Source organism: Mustelus asterias, chromosome 10, assembly GCF_964213995.1.
Source record: "Mustelus asterias chromosome 10, sMusAst1.hap1.1, whole genome shotgun sequence".
In the NCBI taxonomy this organism is placed as follows: Eukaryota; Metazoa; Chordata; class Chondrichthyes; order Carcharhiniformes; family Triakidae; genus Mustelus; species Mustelus asterias.
Genome location: NC_135810.1, coordinates 52,250,713 through 52,267,305, shown reverse-complemented (window position 1 = coordinate 52,267,305; position 16,593 = coordinate 52,250,713). Strand labels below are relative to the sequence as shown.

At 41.0% G+C, this 16,593-nt stretch overlaps 1 protein-coding gene across 1 annotated transcript in view; it reads left to right on the top strand.

The window, feature by feature from the left end:
• The first annotated feature begins 10,602 nt into the window (after positions 1-10,602).
• The window catches only part of LOC144499441 (uncharacterized), a 65,600-nt gene continuing 59,609 nt past the window's right edge, over positions 10,603-16,593 (top strand). Inside the window, exon 1 of the mRNA XM_078221427.1 lies at positions 10,603-10,806. Coding sequence (XP_078077553.1) covers positions 10,645-10,806 — 162 coding nt within the window. The 5' untranslated portion in view covers positions 10,603-10,644. The remainder of the gene's footprint in view (positions 10,807-16,593) is intronic.

Sequence of the window (16,593 nt, the reverse complement as noted above, 5' to 3'; positions counted from 1 at the left end):
GGCGGGGGCAGTGGCGGGGGGGGTGGGGAGAACCGCTGCTCTGTGATCAGTGGGGTGAGAGGGGGATGATCAGGGCTGGCCATGGTGGGCGGAGCAGGGGGGGGGGGGTTGCGATCAGGGCTGGTCATGGGGGAGGAGGTGTCGGGGCCGGCTATTGGGGGTGTTCTGGAAGCTAATGGGAGGCTGGCAGTTTGGGGGGCAGTGCGCATGTGCCAATCTCCCTACCGGGCCGCAATCCCCCGCCCCAGGCAGACTCTGTGAAGCATGGAGTGCTGGAAATTCAAACAACTAACTTTGCCCAAAAAACAGATGGGAAAATCTCCCGTTTTTACGCCCGTCGGGCATGTAGTTTTCTTTTGGGAAAATCGCCCCATGGTGTTGGAAGTGAACTAAAGACAAAATGGACGCTCTGAAAAGACAGACAGAGCTCAGTTTGGAGGGTAATCTTGCCGACAACTGGAGAAGATTCGAGCAGCGCTTCGACCTGTACCTCACAGCGACAGGCAGTAATATGAAACACTCGCAGGTACAGTTTTTTTCCTTTCTTCATGTCGTAGGGAAGAAGCCCTAGAAGTTTATAACACATTCACATTTGAAAGTAATAGAAAATGAAATTACTTGAAAGAAGTAATGGAAAAATTTAAAGCTTACTGCAGTCCTAAGAAAAACATCAGATGTGAAAGATACAATTTTTTTGTGTGCATGCACGGCAGTACGTAACGGAGTTGAGAAGACTAGCTAAATCCTGTGAATTTGGAGAGCTTGAACAATCACTCGTCTGAGATTAAAACATTTAAATGGAGTTGATGTGGAACAGACCATTATGTACATAGTTGTCCAGCCTCCGGAAAGCAGTACAAGAACTGTGATAAACGAAATCACTCTGCGAAGATGTGTAACTCAAAGAAAGTGCACTCGAGTGCAACTGATGTCACAGACACTGAAACTGAACCTTTGGTTCAGTAACAGCAAATTCTATAGACAAATGGAAGGTTGGTTTAAAAATTGTCAAAAATTTAACATAGAAGCAGCTGCTCCTCATAGTTGAAGGGTCAATAACAAAGGGGCATAATTTTAATGTGTGGGCAGGAGATTTAGAGGAAATTTGCAAAAAGCTTTTTCACTCAGAGGGTGGTAGGAGTTTGGAATGCACAGCCTAGGAGGGTAGGAGAGGTGGGAAACTTCATAACCTTTAAAAAGTATGTGGATGAGCACTTGAAACGTCATAACATTCAAGGCTATGGGCCAAGCCCTGGAAAGTGGGATTAGTGTAGATTTAGTGTAGTTTCGTTGGTGCAAAGTTGATGGGCTGAAGGGCCCCTTCTATACTGTATGACTCCCAACAGGATGGTGAATTTCAAGCTTGACACAGGTGCACAAGCAAGTACCATTACCATAAGCTTTCATTGTAAGATAAGTAAAAAAAACAGCTAACTAAAACAAAAGTGAAGTTGTCTACCTACACAGGTGCAAAAGTTGCTGCAGAAGCCGAATGCACACTTCAAGTGAACTACACAAAATGGTCACAAGCACTTCCATTTATCGTAGTAAAAAATTATTCTTCGAATCAAAGCTGGTGAAAATCTGAAGCCAATCAAGAGAATAATGACTGCCACGTCTGCTGACACCCTGAGTAAGTTCAAAGTGTGTTCAAGGCGATTGGTTGCCTTAAGGGAGAACACACCATCAAGGTTGATTAAACCGTGATACCCAAAATACATCCCCTCAGGAAAGTACCAGTAATGCTGAGAGTTGGACAGAATGGAGAAGCTTCCCATCGTAAAGAAAATTGAAGAACCAACGAAGTGGGTAACCCACTTGTTGGGATTCAGCAGGTCTGTCTGGATCCCAGAGACCTAAATTGGGCAGTAGAAAGAGAGCATTATCAGTGCCCACAGTAGAAGAGATCATGTTTAAGCTTGCTGATGCTAAATACTGTTCAGTCTTGGATGCAAGTTCAGGGTTCTGGCTGGATGAACGCAGTTCCTTTCTCTGTATGTTCAATACACCCATACAGGCTACAGATTTTTATGTTTACCTTTTGGTGTTAATTCAGCTCCTGAGGTGTTCCATGGGACAGTGAAGCAGCTGTTTGAAGGGTTAGAGTGTGTAGAAACCTACACTAACAAATGTGCTGGTCTGGGGAGCTATACAAGAAGAACATAACCACAGAATGAGGTGGAGCTGAGAAGAGCAAGAGAAAGGAACTTCAAATGGAAGAAGCAAAAGTGTGAAATAGCTCCCTTGGGACATGTGCTAACAAGTTAGGAACTGAAACCAGAGCAAAATTGAAGCAGTTGTGAAGTTCCCACCCACAACATGTAAGAAAGACTTGGAGAGGTTTTTAGACATGTTGATCTGTCTTGGGAAATACATTCCATAAATGTCAGACCTGACAGCACCTCACAGAGTTTCCACAAAATTATGTGGAGTGGCATGGGGAACAATGTCACCAAGAAGCTTTGATCAGTCTAAAGAAAACACTGACCCAGATACCAGTGTTAAAATATTACAATGTCAATCAACCAGTCAAGATATCAGCGGATATCTTGACAGGCTGATTGAAAATGTTCTGGGAGCTGCCCTCTTGCAAAATAAGACAGAAGTGGTGGTATGCTTCAAAGGCAATGACTGAAACAACAACATTATGCCCAAATAGAGAAATAAATACGAGCAATTGTGTTTGGCTCGGAACGTTTCCACCAGTTTATCCATGACAAAGACCTGGAGGTAGAGTCTGATCATAGGCCTTTGAAAACTATACTTAAAAGCTCCTGAACTGAAGCAAGAATCCAAAGGTTAATGCTGCATCTGCAGAAGCACCAGGTCTGATTTAAATACAAACCAGGCAAAGAAATGTACATCGCAGACAACCTGTCACATGTATATCTATCCATCACGGAAGAAAAGGACAAAGAAACGGAAGCGCATGTTCACATGCTGACAAAACACTGACCTGCGACTATAACCAAACTGGATGAGATCAGGGAAGCGACCAAGAATTACGTCACCCTTTGAAGATGGCAGTGACTTGTACAAATTGGCTGACTCACAAGCCAGAGAAGAGCCTCTTCTTCTGCACAAGAACTTTTGCGAGGAACTTCATGTAGCAGAAAAGATAGTAATTCCTGTCACACTGAGGAAAGAAATGGTGCAACACATACATGAAAGTTACCTCAGCATAGAAACATGCAAGAAAAGAACTCAACATGTAATGTATTGGCCTGGAATGGGAACACAAATTGGGGAAATGGTGAACCCTTGTGCCGTGTGCCAAAAGTACGCTAAATGACAACAAAAAGAACCACTTCAACCAAACACTGTTCGAGAAAGACCATGGCTGAAAATTGGATTGGACCTGTTCACATTTGACAACAGTTGAGTCCCTACTAGCTGTTGAGTATTACTGAGTTTTTAATTTATGCTGTTAAGAGGATAGTAAGAGCATCACTTTTTTTTTGCTCACCATGGCATACCTGAAGTGCTCATCTCATATAACAGTGCACAATTCTCAGGCACTGAGTTTTGCAAATTTGCACAGGATTCAGAGTTTTGGCACAATACATCAAGTCCCAAATATCTACAATCCAATGAAATGGTGGAACATATCATGCAGACCTTAAAACATCTGTTGAAGAAGGCAAAGGTAGACAAAAGAGACCTCTACCTATTGAATTGAACATGGGAGAGACACTGAGGATTCTGCAGGAAGGGATCTGGAATCCTGCCGTTGTCACAGGAATCACAGACCAAGGTCTTGCACAGCGGAGACTCCAAATGGACAACAGTATAGGAGAAACTGGAAATTCCTATGGACAACAAAAGAAATGTGACCCTGCTCTGAACCAGTACATGTAGCAAAAGATCAAGAAGCAGAATCCACCGGTGAAGCAATAGATAACCAGACAAAGCCTGAGACTCCTGAAAAATACCTCAGAACATCCAGTGAAAGAATTGTGTACCACAGAGATATTGAGATGAATAAAAGATCAAACAGACTGATCAAAACAGTGTGAAAGAGTAAATAAGAGATTCTGTGTACACGAGTCGGCAGTATTCACAATCTATTTTGTTTTAACAGAGACTTGCCAGAAGTGCTTCTGGTTTATAAAAAGGAAATATTATGATAATATGTGGATTATGGTTGTGGACTCAAGTATTAGGTACAATATGGTACACTCTACAGATCAGGTAACATATGTGAGGGAAGGTTGCAACAAGGCTGTAAATGCCTTGTCATTGTGTGTTCATGTTCTGAAAATGTTATTAATAAAATTGGTATCAGTCATCCTGCGTCATGAAAACAAGACAGTAACAAATGTAAGAACGGAATACCAGTGGATTTTATTTATTTCAACAAGTTTGCAACAAGATCCTCATAAAAAGATCATTAACAAAACTGAGAAAGCATGGATTGGTAACAATTTATTGGCTTGAATAGGGAGTTTGTTGGGAGTAGGAGACAGGGATAGGGATAACGGCTATGTATTCTGATTGGGAGGATGTGATCAGAGGGGCTGGATTTTACGACCCCGCCAATAATATGCTCATCCATCACACACTCTGAATAAAGAGTTACACACATCACCCTATTTTGCAGTCCCAGCAGCACTCACTACTGAGCACTCAGCACTAGAGCTGTCGGCCAAGATTGGACTGCAGCGGAAGCTCTCATGGAGGCAACTTATTTCGACTGAGGAGCGGAAGTCCGACTCTCATCTTGTTGAGGATGCTCAGAGTGAGTTGTGGCTGTGGAACAAGCCTGGTTTAAAGTTGGTAGATTTGCAGGGAACAACTTCCAGAGTGATGAACTAAACACCCTCCCCCCACTGTAAAATCCAGTCCATGGTGGGGGATTTGTGCTGGGGCCTCAGATTTTCAATGGGAACTGAAAATGTAGATTTGCTGGCAGTACTGAATTAGATGAAACATTAGATTATGTAAATAGGAGCAGAAAATTGCAAGAATACATTGATACATTTAGTGAAAAAAATTGTAGTTGGTGGCGCTTCTACTCTCGACCTAAGAAATATTGTTATACTTGCTAAGAGGCAAAAAACTAGAAACTGTAGATGAGCAGAAATGTTTAGATGTCCAACTTAAGAAGCAATGAAAACCTGGAGCACGGGTACAAAAGAATTCAAAGGCCTGATAAAATGTCGGCCCTTACTTTTAAGAGGGTTGCAATACAAATGGATGGCAGAGCTCTGGTCAGACACAATTTGTCACAATCAGGCGCTGTTTTAAGACCTGGGCTGAAAGGTCCTCAAGAAGGAAATATTGGCCTTGGATGGAATGCAATGCAGATTCACCCAAATTATTTAGGATCTAAAAGGATTAAAATATGAACTTAGATTGCAAAAATTAAGATTGTATGTCCTTGACTATAGAAGATTAAGGGCTGATCCAATTTGGGTGTTTAAGAGGACCAAGTATATTTAAATAATCAAATAAATCGGTAGGATTCCCTGTTCTGGATTCCCCCATCAACTCCTCTGATGGGGGAATCCAGAACAATGCCGCATAATCTTAAAATCAGAGCTAGATCATTCAAACATGGTATCAGAAAGCGTTAATTGTTTCCACAAAAAGCTGTTGAGGCTCGGTCAATTAAAATTCTGAAACTGTGATTTGTAGATCTCTGTTAGGCAAAATTATAAAAGTTACAGAATCAAGGTGAGAAGATGGAATGAAGAAATGGAAGAACCAAGACCTACTGGAATGACAGAGCAGGCTCAAGAAACTGAATGGGCTCCTGTTCTTATGTTTAAAATTATTCACAAAACATTTTTCCTCTTCTGAGTGGCCCAACAATTTCCAATTATTACATGCTTTTTCTTTGTCACTATGTTTGCAGCACATTTTGTTTTAAGTAATATAAGTAAGCCGACCATTGCTGTTTGTTTCTTCTTCAGTCATTGATTGCAGCCTAAATATTGGGATAAAAGTCTTCTGTCAGTTGTGAAGTTGCTGCCTGATGTGGGATAATAAGAGTAGTGAGATTTTTTTAAATCAGTACACATTAAGGCACTGACAGAATTAGCAACATTCAGTTAAATGACTTGAAAATAAGCTGGCAAGAAGCAATTTCCACTTATGGGATGCAGTGATTGATTCAAGTAAGTGATTATGATTGTAAAATATTTAATGCTGATAATTTAAATATTATTGTTGATTTTGAGGAATATTGTTCACTTTGGTCAAAAAGCATTTTACACCAGGGAGCAATGTGGAAGGAGGATTGTGCAAGGGGTGGGGGAAGGGCAAACACTAAGGGACTATGTGGAAGGAGGGTCGTGCAAGGAGTGGGGTGGGTTAAGGGTAAGGGAACCTGAACCAAAATGGGACCAGCGTCCTCGCAGGGAGATTTGCTAATACCGTTGGGGAGGGTTTAAACTAATTTGGCAAGGGGGTACGATCGAGAGAGAAGGTTCAGCCTTTTGGAGGTGTACCTCCAAAATTAGAAGAGACAGCAAGTGAATCAGGAAGGCATAGAAGTTATGGACCACTTAAGGAACAAGGGAGTTTGGCAAGATTTGATGGTATCTTAATGCAAGAAGTCTGACAACAAGGCAGATGAGTTAAGGGCATATAAATTAAACATGGGGGTATGATGTCACTAAAACAGAGGTAGGATTGACAACTCAATATTCTATATCGGATCTTCAGGCGAGCAGTGAAGGAGGTGAAAAAGGAGGGGGTGTCACAATTTTGATAAGGAAATCAGTTAGAGCAGTAAAGAGTTAGTGTCTTCAAATGAAGCCATATGGGTAGAACTTAAAAATCAAGAAGAAGCAATCAGATTGCTGGGAATGTTCCATAGGTCCCCTAATCGTCTTGAGAGAAATAGAAAGCAGATATGTCGGCAAATTTCAGAGAAGTGTAAAAATAATAGGGAGTGATAGTGACGGATTTCAACTTCACCAACGTTAACTGGGGTAGTCATAGTGTGAAAGATTTAGAGGGAGCGGAATTTTTAAAGTGCACCCAGGAAAATCTTTTAAGCCAGTATGTAGAAGATCTTACAAGAGAGGGGATGATGCTGGACTTCAATTTATGTAAGTGGTTGAAGTATCAGTCGGAGGATATTTTGCAGACATCGATAATAATTCTGTTAGATTCAAGATTGTTATGGAAAAGGACAAAGATGGGCCTGAAATCTAAGTTCTAAACTGGAGAAAGGCCAATTTTAATAAGATCAGATATGATTTGAGCATAGTGGAGTAGTAGCAGACACTTTTAAGTAAATCTGTGACAGAAAGGTGGGACGCATTCAAGAAGGAAACAGGGAGCATATAGGGCCAATATGTTCTAAGAAAGAAAAACAGTGGGACCAATAAATCCAGTGAGTCCTGGATATCGAGGGACATAATACAGCATTGGACAAAGAGAAAAAGAGAGGCTTTTGGTTGATATCAAGGTCTCAAAACAGCAGAAGCCCTCGAGTATAGAATGTGGAAGAGGGAACTTAAAAAGGAAGTTGGGAGAACAAAAAGGGGACATGAAAGGATACTGGCAGATAAAATAAAGGAAAATCATAAGTTGTTTTACAAGTACATTCATAGTAAAAGGAGAACTGTGGAAAGAACAGGGCCCATTAAAGACCACAGTGGTAATTTGTGTGTGGAGCCGGAGGATGTAGGTAAGGTTCGAAATAAATACTTTGTGTCAGTATTCATGAGTGAAAGGGACATTGCAGGTATAGAAATCATGGAAAAGGACTGTGATACAATTAAAGTAGTCCCATCCCCAAGCACAGCACCTACCATTTTCGCAAGGTGGAAGGCGGGACGGGTGGGGGGGGCGGGGGAGGCGGCAGGCGGGGGGCAGTTTTGGGGGTGGATTCCAAGTTGCACATCTGTGGCTCACTGAGGCTGCTGCCCATATTAAACAACAGCTGTCTCCATTCATGTCTGATTTTTGTTAGTAAGAAGTTTAACAACACCAGGTTAAAGTCCAACAGGTTTATTTGGTAGCAAAAGCCACACAAGCTTTCGAAGCTCTAAGTGGCTGTCTTGTCTGGAGACAATACACATCTTTTTAGCCTGTCTTGATGCTCTCTCCACTCCCATTGTTTTGTTTCTTAAAGACTTGATTAGTTGTAAGTATTCGCATTCCAACCATTATTCATGTAAATTGAGTCTGTGTCTTTATAAACTCTGTTTGTGAACAGAATTCCCACTCACCTGAAGAAGGGGCTTAGAGCTTCGAAAGCTTGTGTGGCTTTTGCTACCAAATAAACCTGTTGGACTTTAACCTGGTGTTGTTAAACTTCTTACTGTGTTTACCCCAGTCCAACGCCGGCATCTCCACATCATGATTTTTGTTAGCCAAGAGAGAAAAATAGCAGGCAGATCTGATAGGAGCAGATCTAAGCTTTGTCGAGTTGCTTGAATATGTAGGACATTCTTTTGGTTATGGTCACAGGACACCTTGGTGGTCAGGTGTCCTTTTGTGTTGTTAAAAGTAGGTATGAATATATGCAAAAAACAAACTCATTGGAACTATCAAGCAGATTTGAACTGTCAAAACCAACTGTCTAAAGGAGCTGTTGAGGTATTTAAAACTCCCATCCTTTATTTGTGAATAAAACTGGAGTGTTAAAAAAAATCAATGCTTGCTATATCACTATCTTGACTTAAGCCTGAGGATTATCATTACTGGATTAGTGCTGCATGAATGATTTAATAAACTTCCATTATCACAGTGGAGTGTCTGCCATTTCAGTCATTTGACAGTCCTGAGTAGTTATCACCTCTTTGAAGTGGGACCAGGAATACTTGATTTTATAAGTAATGAAAGGAAATTAAATGGTTTTTAAAATCAGCATTTTCTTTTCAAATAGTGAATTCTTCAGTAGACCCATAAGAACTTTATTTGATCTCATCTTAACACAAATCCTGAGGTCTTTCTATGACAGATACTGGATGGATTGGCATAGTGTAAAGAAAAAGGATGGTGGGTGGGGAATGGAATGCTATGAGTTGGCATAAAGGGGCTATAAAGGGCCATGTAGAGTGGATGGAGGAAATAGCTTTCCATAGATGCTCTAAGGAGCCATGGGAGGTGGGTAAATGGCATGGGGAGTGTGAAGGTTGGAGGGATGTTATTGTTTTCATTTAAAATGTCAACGCAGTGCTGAAACACTGAGGCAAGCCATCCACCCAGCCCACATCCACACCCAGCAGCCTCTGCATAGTTTCCAAAAATTATGGCCTGAATGTTTGTTCTCAGGTCAGGTTGAAAGTGCACTGAATTCCCATCCCCCTTCTATTAAGTCCTGAGTCAGAATGCTTGTAGGCTACCTTCCCACCTAAAAGCTCCAAATCTTGTTGGGTTTGCCTGCGGCTCTCTGAAGTGGAGAGGTGGTCCCTCGTTCAAAGGCACTATGTGTCCTACTGAGGTACCTGGAATCAGGAAGGTGGGGCCTCAGAGTGAGCCATCCTTGCTGGTGATCCCACACCTCCCTCCCCCCATCTCCAATGACCAGCATTCCCCTTCCAGGGAACCCCACTTACCTGATTCCAGAGGATTAATTGTTGATTCCCAGTGCATTACTGGGAGTGGGCAGCTCTCCTCATGGTGCTGCCGAACTACAAAGCTGTCAGCCTCGAGATTGGGATTTCTGCCTGACGTGGGCCTTACTTCAGTGGGAGCCCTGAATGTTTCGGAATAGTATCAAGCCTCCTGTGTAGAGGTAATGTGGAGCTCCCATTGGTTCTCCATTGGGTGGTTTCCATGTCCCTGCTATTAAATTTCACCCATAGCTTTGTAAAAGGTACTGATCTATTGGAGATTAAATAATCACTCATCAGGTTTATAAATCAACCGTCCATCCATATTAGTTCAGGTTTTAAGAATAGCAACACATGATTTTTATAACAAATTGCTTGGATTAAAGGGTTTCTCTCGATTTGAAATTAATGTTCTGCCTTGTGGTGCCCAGAAGTCCGAAATGACCATGCTATTTTAGACAAATGCAGTAGCTTTCATCCAATGTGTTGCAAATCAATGTTATTGTTGCCATGGTGCAGATTGTAGTGCAGAGTGAGTGATGTGGTATTTGACAATATAGTTCCTAAATCATTTTAGAGTAATATAACAATATAACAGTACAGTTGGCATGAGTGTGAATTGATCCCCGGAACTCTTTGTATTAAAATTCTCATCGGGAACTACATTGATTTGAGGAATTTACAAATACAGAATGACCAATTTTCTATGCAACCATTCCCAGATAATACAAGCCAAATATTATCTCGCTCCTGTTAGTGCATTTGTTTCAGAAATTGTGAAGCAAATAGGTTAAAAGTACACTTCTATTGATGTTTGACTCTGTATTTCTTAAATCAGTTTGTCGCATAACATGTTTTCAGGTTCCTATTCTTTTGAAATAACTTCCTCTTGAAAGAAATTTGAACCCTAAACGTGTCTCTCAGGATATGGTGCAAGTCCTGTAGGTGTCCTGTTCCTCTGACCCTGACATACTGTTTACCCCTGACCTTGCCAGCGCACAGTGCTGTGCCTCACTCACTCCCTCTTGGTGTGTGTGATCCCTGGCGATTGCTGCTCGCTGGAAGGATCAGCGCAGGAAGGCGAGCAGCTGAGATCAAGCTGCACATTGGGCTTCAGCGGGCGGGGGTAATGGCTCTTCATCTGGACGACTCCTTCCCTTACCACGGTCTGCTGCTGAAGAAGGAGACGGGCGCCGCGTCTTTCCTCGCCCGGTACCCGGAGTACGACGGCAGGGGGGTTCTGATCGCTGTCTTGGACACGGGAGTGGATCCGGGAGCACAAGGACTGCAGGTAAAGGCAGGCGATCGCAAGCTCGGCATCGTGAAGCCTCGGCCTCGTACACAACACAGCCACGTAGACTTTTAGAAGCAGCATTAAATCGACCACCATTCACCTTGGAAACAAGATATTATTATCTTACACCACATTTAATACATGTAAAATAGCATTTGATTACAACCCGGATGTGTTAATAAATTATTGGATGGTGGTGATCAAGACTTAACTGGCCTCTTTCAAATGTGCAGTTTTAACACTTTGCTCCTCTCATCACTGTGAGGTTATTAATTCGTGCATATTTATTCACTCATTTTGATATTCCCACTTGATTAGTATCGTAGTATTCGTATAGTATAGTATATTAGATAACTGGCTGGACCAAGTATACTGGATATTGAGTTCACTCTTTGAGACCAATTTCCTCTGTGCCATGAATAGTATAAGTTTATTATCATGACTGTTAGAAGATTGTGGAGAGATGTGTGTATGCATATATATATACACACACACACACACCCTTGGTCAGCTGGAATTTGGGGAAGGGATGTGTATTATAACAGTACTTGTGCTCAATTTCCAGTGACCGGAAACTACAGGCTTTCCTCTTGACAGTGCTATGACAATGCACAAGCCGAATTTCATGTTTGATCTAGAGTGGAATTTTGCGATATAAATAATTTTTCCAGTCACCCTTTTATTTCTTAGCAAGGTACCAAGGTTACACTTTAACGTACGGTTAAAAAGTTGTATAAATTATTTCATCCTTCATTGCATATTGTTTATAATTGCCCGTGGAAGCAATTGATCTATTATATCATTTTGGAATAAACAGACAATGCAGTTTCCAATATGACCTCAAGAAAAATAAAGTTTTTTTTCAGGTTCCAAAGAATATTATGTCACCCTCTCCCCTCCACCCTTCTCCAAAAAAAAAAAAAACTTCCCTGCCTGCTGATAAGTCAGAAAATGAAGGGAAAGTGACAGCTTCCAAAAATTAGGATACCTTTTAAATGTGGTGTTAATTAGGAACCCAGTTGTGTACCACATACAGAAAAACGAAGAACTGGATGTAGTTTGATCCTAAATTTCTAAAATTAGATTGGTAAGTTATTAAAGTGAAGTTGAGGTCATCATAGACTTTTGACCTTTTCATTTCACTCATTTAAGCACATTTTAAAGTGTAATTAAATTAGAAGGCCAAAATCTTGTTTTTAAATATTTTTACATGTATTGAACTGGAAATAATGCCTCATACACAATTATGGTTGATCATTCCAGTTACTTTCATGTCACTGTCACAGGACATAATGGATGTGAAAACTTAGAAACATTTTTGCTGCGGAAAGAGCTCATTTGGTCATCTTGGCCATGCCAATTGGGAAAATTGTCACCCAGTCCAATCTCTCCTTCCAGCTCTTGGTCTCGAGCCCTGTAAGTTAAGACGTTTAAAGTGCATATCCAGATTTTTCTTAAATGTGATGTTGCCTCTACTATGCTTCCAGGTGGTTAGTTCCAGAATCCCATCACACTCTGGTTGGCAAAATTGTATTGCCACTTTCTCTAATCCTTCTGCCAATTTATGCCCCCTGGTTATTTCTGCAAACAGAAATTGGTCATTCCTATTGTTGGAGTAAAATTGAGACTGTTCAAGCCATTATTGTGACTTATAAAACTTTTTAAGCCATCATTGTGAATGTAAAACTTTTTAAGACAAGAAAAGTTGTGTATGTAACTTTTGCACTCTGTGGTTAACCACAAACACTCGAGCCTTGACTCGTGACAAGCTGGGGTGAGCCATGTCTCATTTTTAGTGTAAAAGTGCAAAGCAAGCAGGAATAGTCAGACAGCAAAGGACAAGAATAGTTAGGTCGCTCAGGGGCAGATGGCCTGAAATTGGCCTAGAACAATGAGGTATTTTCAACGAAATGTGATTGGGAGTTATTGATAACTAACTATTGGCAAGGGGCACACTTGGCCAAAGTATGTAACCGCCTACGGCTTGATGCAAAACTGCTGATGTTTGCGATGTTTTAACGGATATAAATGCACTTGCTGCCAAGCCAGATTGAGGAACTCTGCCCAGAGATCCTCCCAAAGCTTCGATTCAATAAACTGCATGTTGAATCTCAAGTCTGATCTCCGAGTGGTGACTTTTCCCACAACACCTATCGACGCCATCTAGGCTCTTCATACTTTTATACAATTGAGTTAAATCTGCCCTTAGGTCCTATTTTCCAAAGAAAACAACTCTAGCTTATCTAAAGGAGCTAATTACATTAGCTGATGTAAGCCTGCTATTCAAAAAGGGAGTTAGAGAGAAAACAGGGAACTATAGACCGGTGAGTCGAACTCTAGTTGCTAGAGTCTATTATCAAGGATTTCATAACTCGGCATTTAGAAGGCAGTGGTATAATCAGACAAAGTCAGCATGGATTTACAAAAGCGAAATCCTGCTTGACGAATCTATTGAAATTCTTTGAGGATGTAACTAGTAGAGTTGACCAAGGAGAAGCAGTGGATGTGGTTTATTTGGACTTTCAGAAGGCTTTTGACAAGGTCTCACATAACAGACTACCATGTAAAGTTAAAGCACATGAGATTGTATGTAATGTCTTGAGATGGATAGAAAACTGGTTAGCAGCAAGGAAGCAAAGAGTAATAAATGGGTCTTTTTCCGATTGGCAGTCAGTGACTCGTGGGGTTCTGCAGGGATCTGTGCTAGGACCCCAACTGTTCACATATATTAATGATTTGGAAGAGGGAACTGAGTGTATTATCCCCAAATTTGCAGATGATACAAAGTTGGGTGGGAGAGTGAGCTGTGAGGAGGATCCAGAAGTGGGGATCAGGATATTGAATTTGATGACCAGCCATGATCAAAGTGAATGGTGGAGCAGGCTCGAAGGGCCGAATGGCCCATTCCTGTTTCTATGTTAATCTTCACTTGTACCTAAAATTTCCTGTTCTTGGACTACATCAAATACTCTACCCTAGTTGACTCTCCTTGTTATTACCTGAACAAGTTGAATCATATTAGTCTGAAATGAGACCTATCTTTAACAAATCCACGCTGACTGCCCCTGGCTGATGAGTACCTCGAAATGACAATTTATTCGGTTTCTCAGAATTCTTTCACTTGCCCACCATTGAGGTTTGGCTGACTGGTCTGTAATTACTTGTACTATCCTGTGTCCCTTTTTATACAGCAGTATAACATTAGCAGTCCTCCAGTAATACCCCTGCAGCAAGAGAGGATTGGAATAAGATGGTCAGAACCACTGCTATTTCTTCCCTTGCTTTAGCAGTCAAAGCAAAAATTGAAAATTTTGACTGGTCCATTGGTGATGGTATTATTTGATGTCAAACAATTTTATATGTCTCTATGTGTATCATATCAGTTGTCAGGTACCTTTATATTTTTTAATTGTTATATGATGCAAAAAGGTTAAGTTAATTTTAGGTAAATTGAGCGAGATGGAATCTAAGCTTTATAACAACCGACAAAACTTAATACTTTTAAAGTAACTTTGATAGATGAAAATACGTGTCGGGGGATATGTAAATAAAAAGTCTTGTGTATGGTACACATTTCCTGTGCACAAATCTTTTAGGATTTTACCTCAACATTTATAATAACAGTTGGTTAAAAAAACACTGTAATTGGTTTCCTGTCAGGGTGTAGATGCAAGTTCCTGCCTTTTGTGGTGCAAATTGATGAGCAGAGGCATTCTACCAATTTTCACTCAATGTGAAGGTAACTTTGATTTTTAATCAATCTTATCTCATTTAAATTTTTAAAAAATTATTTTCTTTTATTATTCTCTCCCTTGCCACCGTCTGAAATTCTTCACAATTCCTATCCATGATGCAGCCTCAAGTCATGGGCCAATTTTTTTCCGCCTTATTCAGCTTTGCATTGCAACTCTCGTGTCAGACGTAGACCAGGTTCAAGTTCCATTCCTGTCCTCTTCCTCATAGACACTGTACTGTTCCCTTCTAACACTTGCCTCAGCTTTCTGCACATAATCAGCTGGGCAGCAATATGCACATTTTAAAAACATAATATTTCATAAACTTAGATCAACTTTTTTGATGAAATAACTTTTGTATGTATATAGACAGAGACAATCATTTACAGAGCATTTTTTAACCAGTTGCCCATTATAAATGTTGATGTAAAATCCTGGAAGTGTGTACCATACCCAAACTTTTGAATTATATGTCTCCCCAACATGTTTTTCATGCATCAGAATTACATCCAAAGCATTTAGTTTTATTGCTTATTATAAATAATTTAGATTCCATCCAGTGCCATTGTTTTTCATGTTTATTACTGACCATAGAACCATTGAAAATTACAGCTCAGAAACAGGCCTTTTGGCCCTTCTTGTCTGTGCCGAACCATTTTTTGCCTCATCCCACTGACCTGCACTTGGACCATATCCCTCCACACCCCTCTCATCCATGAAACCGTCCAAGTTTTTCTTAAATGTTAAAAGCATTTACCACTTTATCCGGCAGCTTATTCCACACTCCCACCACTCTCTGCGTGAAGAAGCCCCCCTAATATTCCCTTTAAACTTTTCTCCTTTCACCCTTAACCCATGCCCTCTGGCTTTTTTCTCCCCTCGCCTCAGTGGAAAAAGCCTGCTTGCATTCACTCTATCTATACCCATCAAAATCTTATACACCTCTATCAAATCTCCCCTCATTCTTCTGCGCTCCAGGGAATAAAGTCCCAACCTATTCAATCTCTCTCTGTAACTCAGCTTCTCAAGTCCCGGCAACATCCTTGATAACCTTCTCTGCATTCTTTCAACCTTATTTACATCCTTCCTGTAACTAGGTGACCAAAACTGTACACAATATTCGAAATTCGGCCTCACCAATGCCTTAGATAACCTGACCATAACACTCCAACCTTTATACTCGATACTCCGATTTATAAAGGCCAATGTACCAAAGGCACTCTTTACAACCCTATCCACCTGTGACGTCACTTTTAGGGAATTCTGTACCTGTATTCCCAGATCCCTCTGTTCAACTGCACTCTTCAGAGTCCTACCATTTACCCTGTACGTTCTACTTTGGTTTGTCCTTCCAAAGTGCAATATCTCACACTTGTCTGCGTTAAATTGCATTTGCCATTTTTCAACTCATTTTTCGAGATGGTCCAAATCCCTCTACAAGCTTTGAAAGCCTTCCTCACTGTCCACTACACGTCCAATCTTTGTATCATCAGCAAATTTGCTGATCCAATTTACCACATTATCATCCAGATCATTGATATAGATGACAAACAACAATGGACCCAACACTGATCCCTGCGGCACACCACTAGTCACAGGCCTCCACTCAGAGAAGCAATCCTCCACAACCACTCTCTGGCTTCTTCCATTGAGCCAGTGTCTAATCCAATTTACTACCTCCCCATGTATACCCAGCAACTGAACCTTCCTAACTAACCTCCCATGAGGGACCTTGTCAAAGGCCTTGCTGAAATCTAGGTGGACAACATCCACTGCCTTCCCTTCATCCACTTTCCTGGTAACCTCCTCGAAAAACTCTTAATAGATTGGTCAAACATGACCTACCACACACAAAGCCATGTTTACTCTCCCTAATAAGTCCCTGTCTATCCAAATATTTGTAGATCCTATCCCTTATCACACCTTCCAATAACTTGCCCACCACCAACGTCAAACTTACTGTTCTATAATTTCCCGGATTTCTTTTGGAACTTTTTTGGAACAACGGAACAACATGAGCCACCCTCCAATCATCCGGCACCTCCCCCGT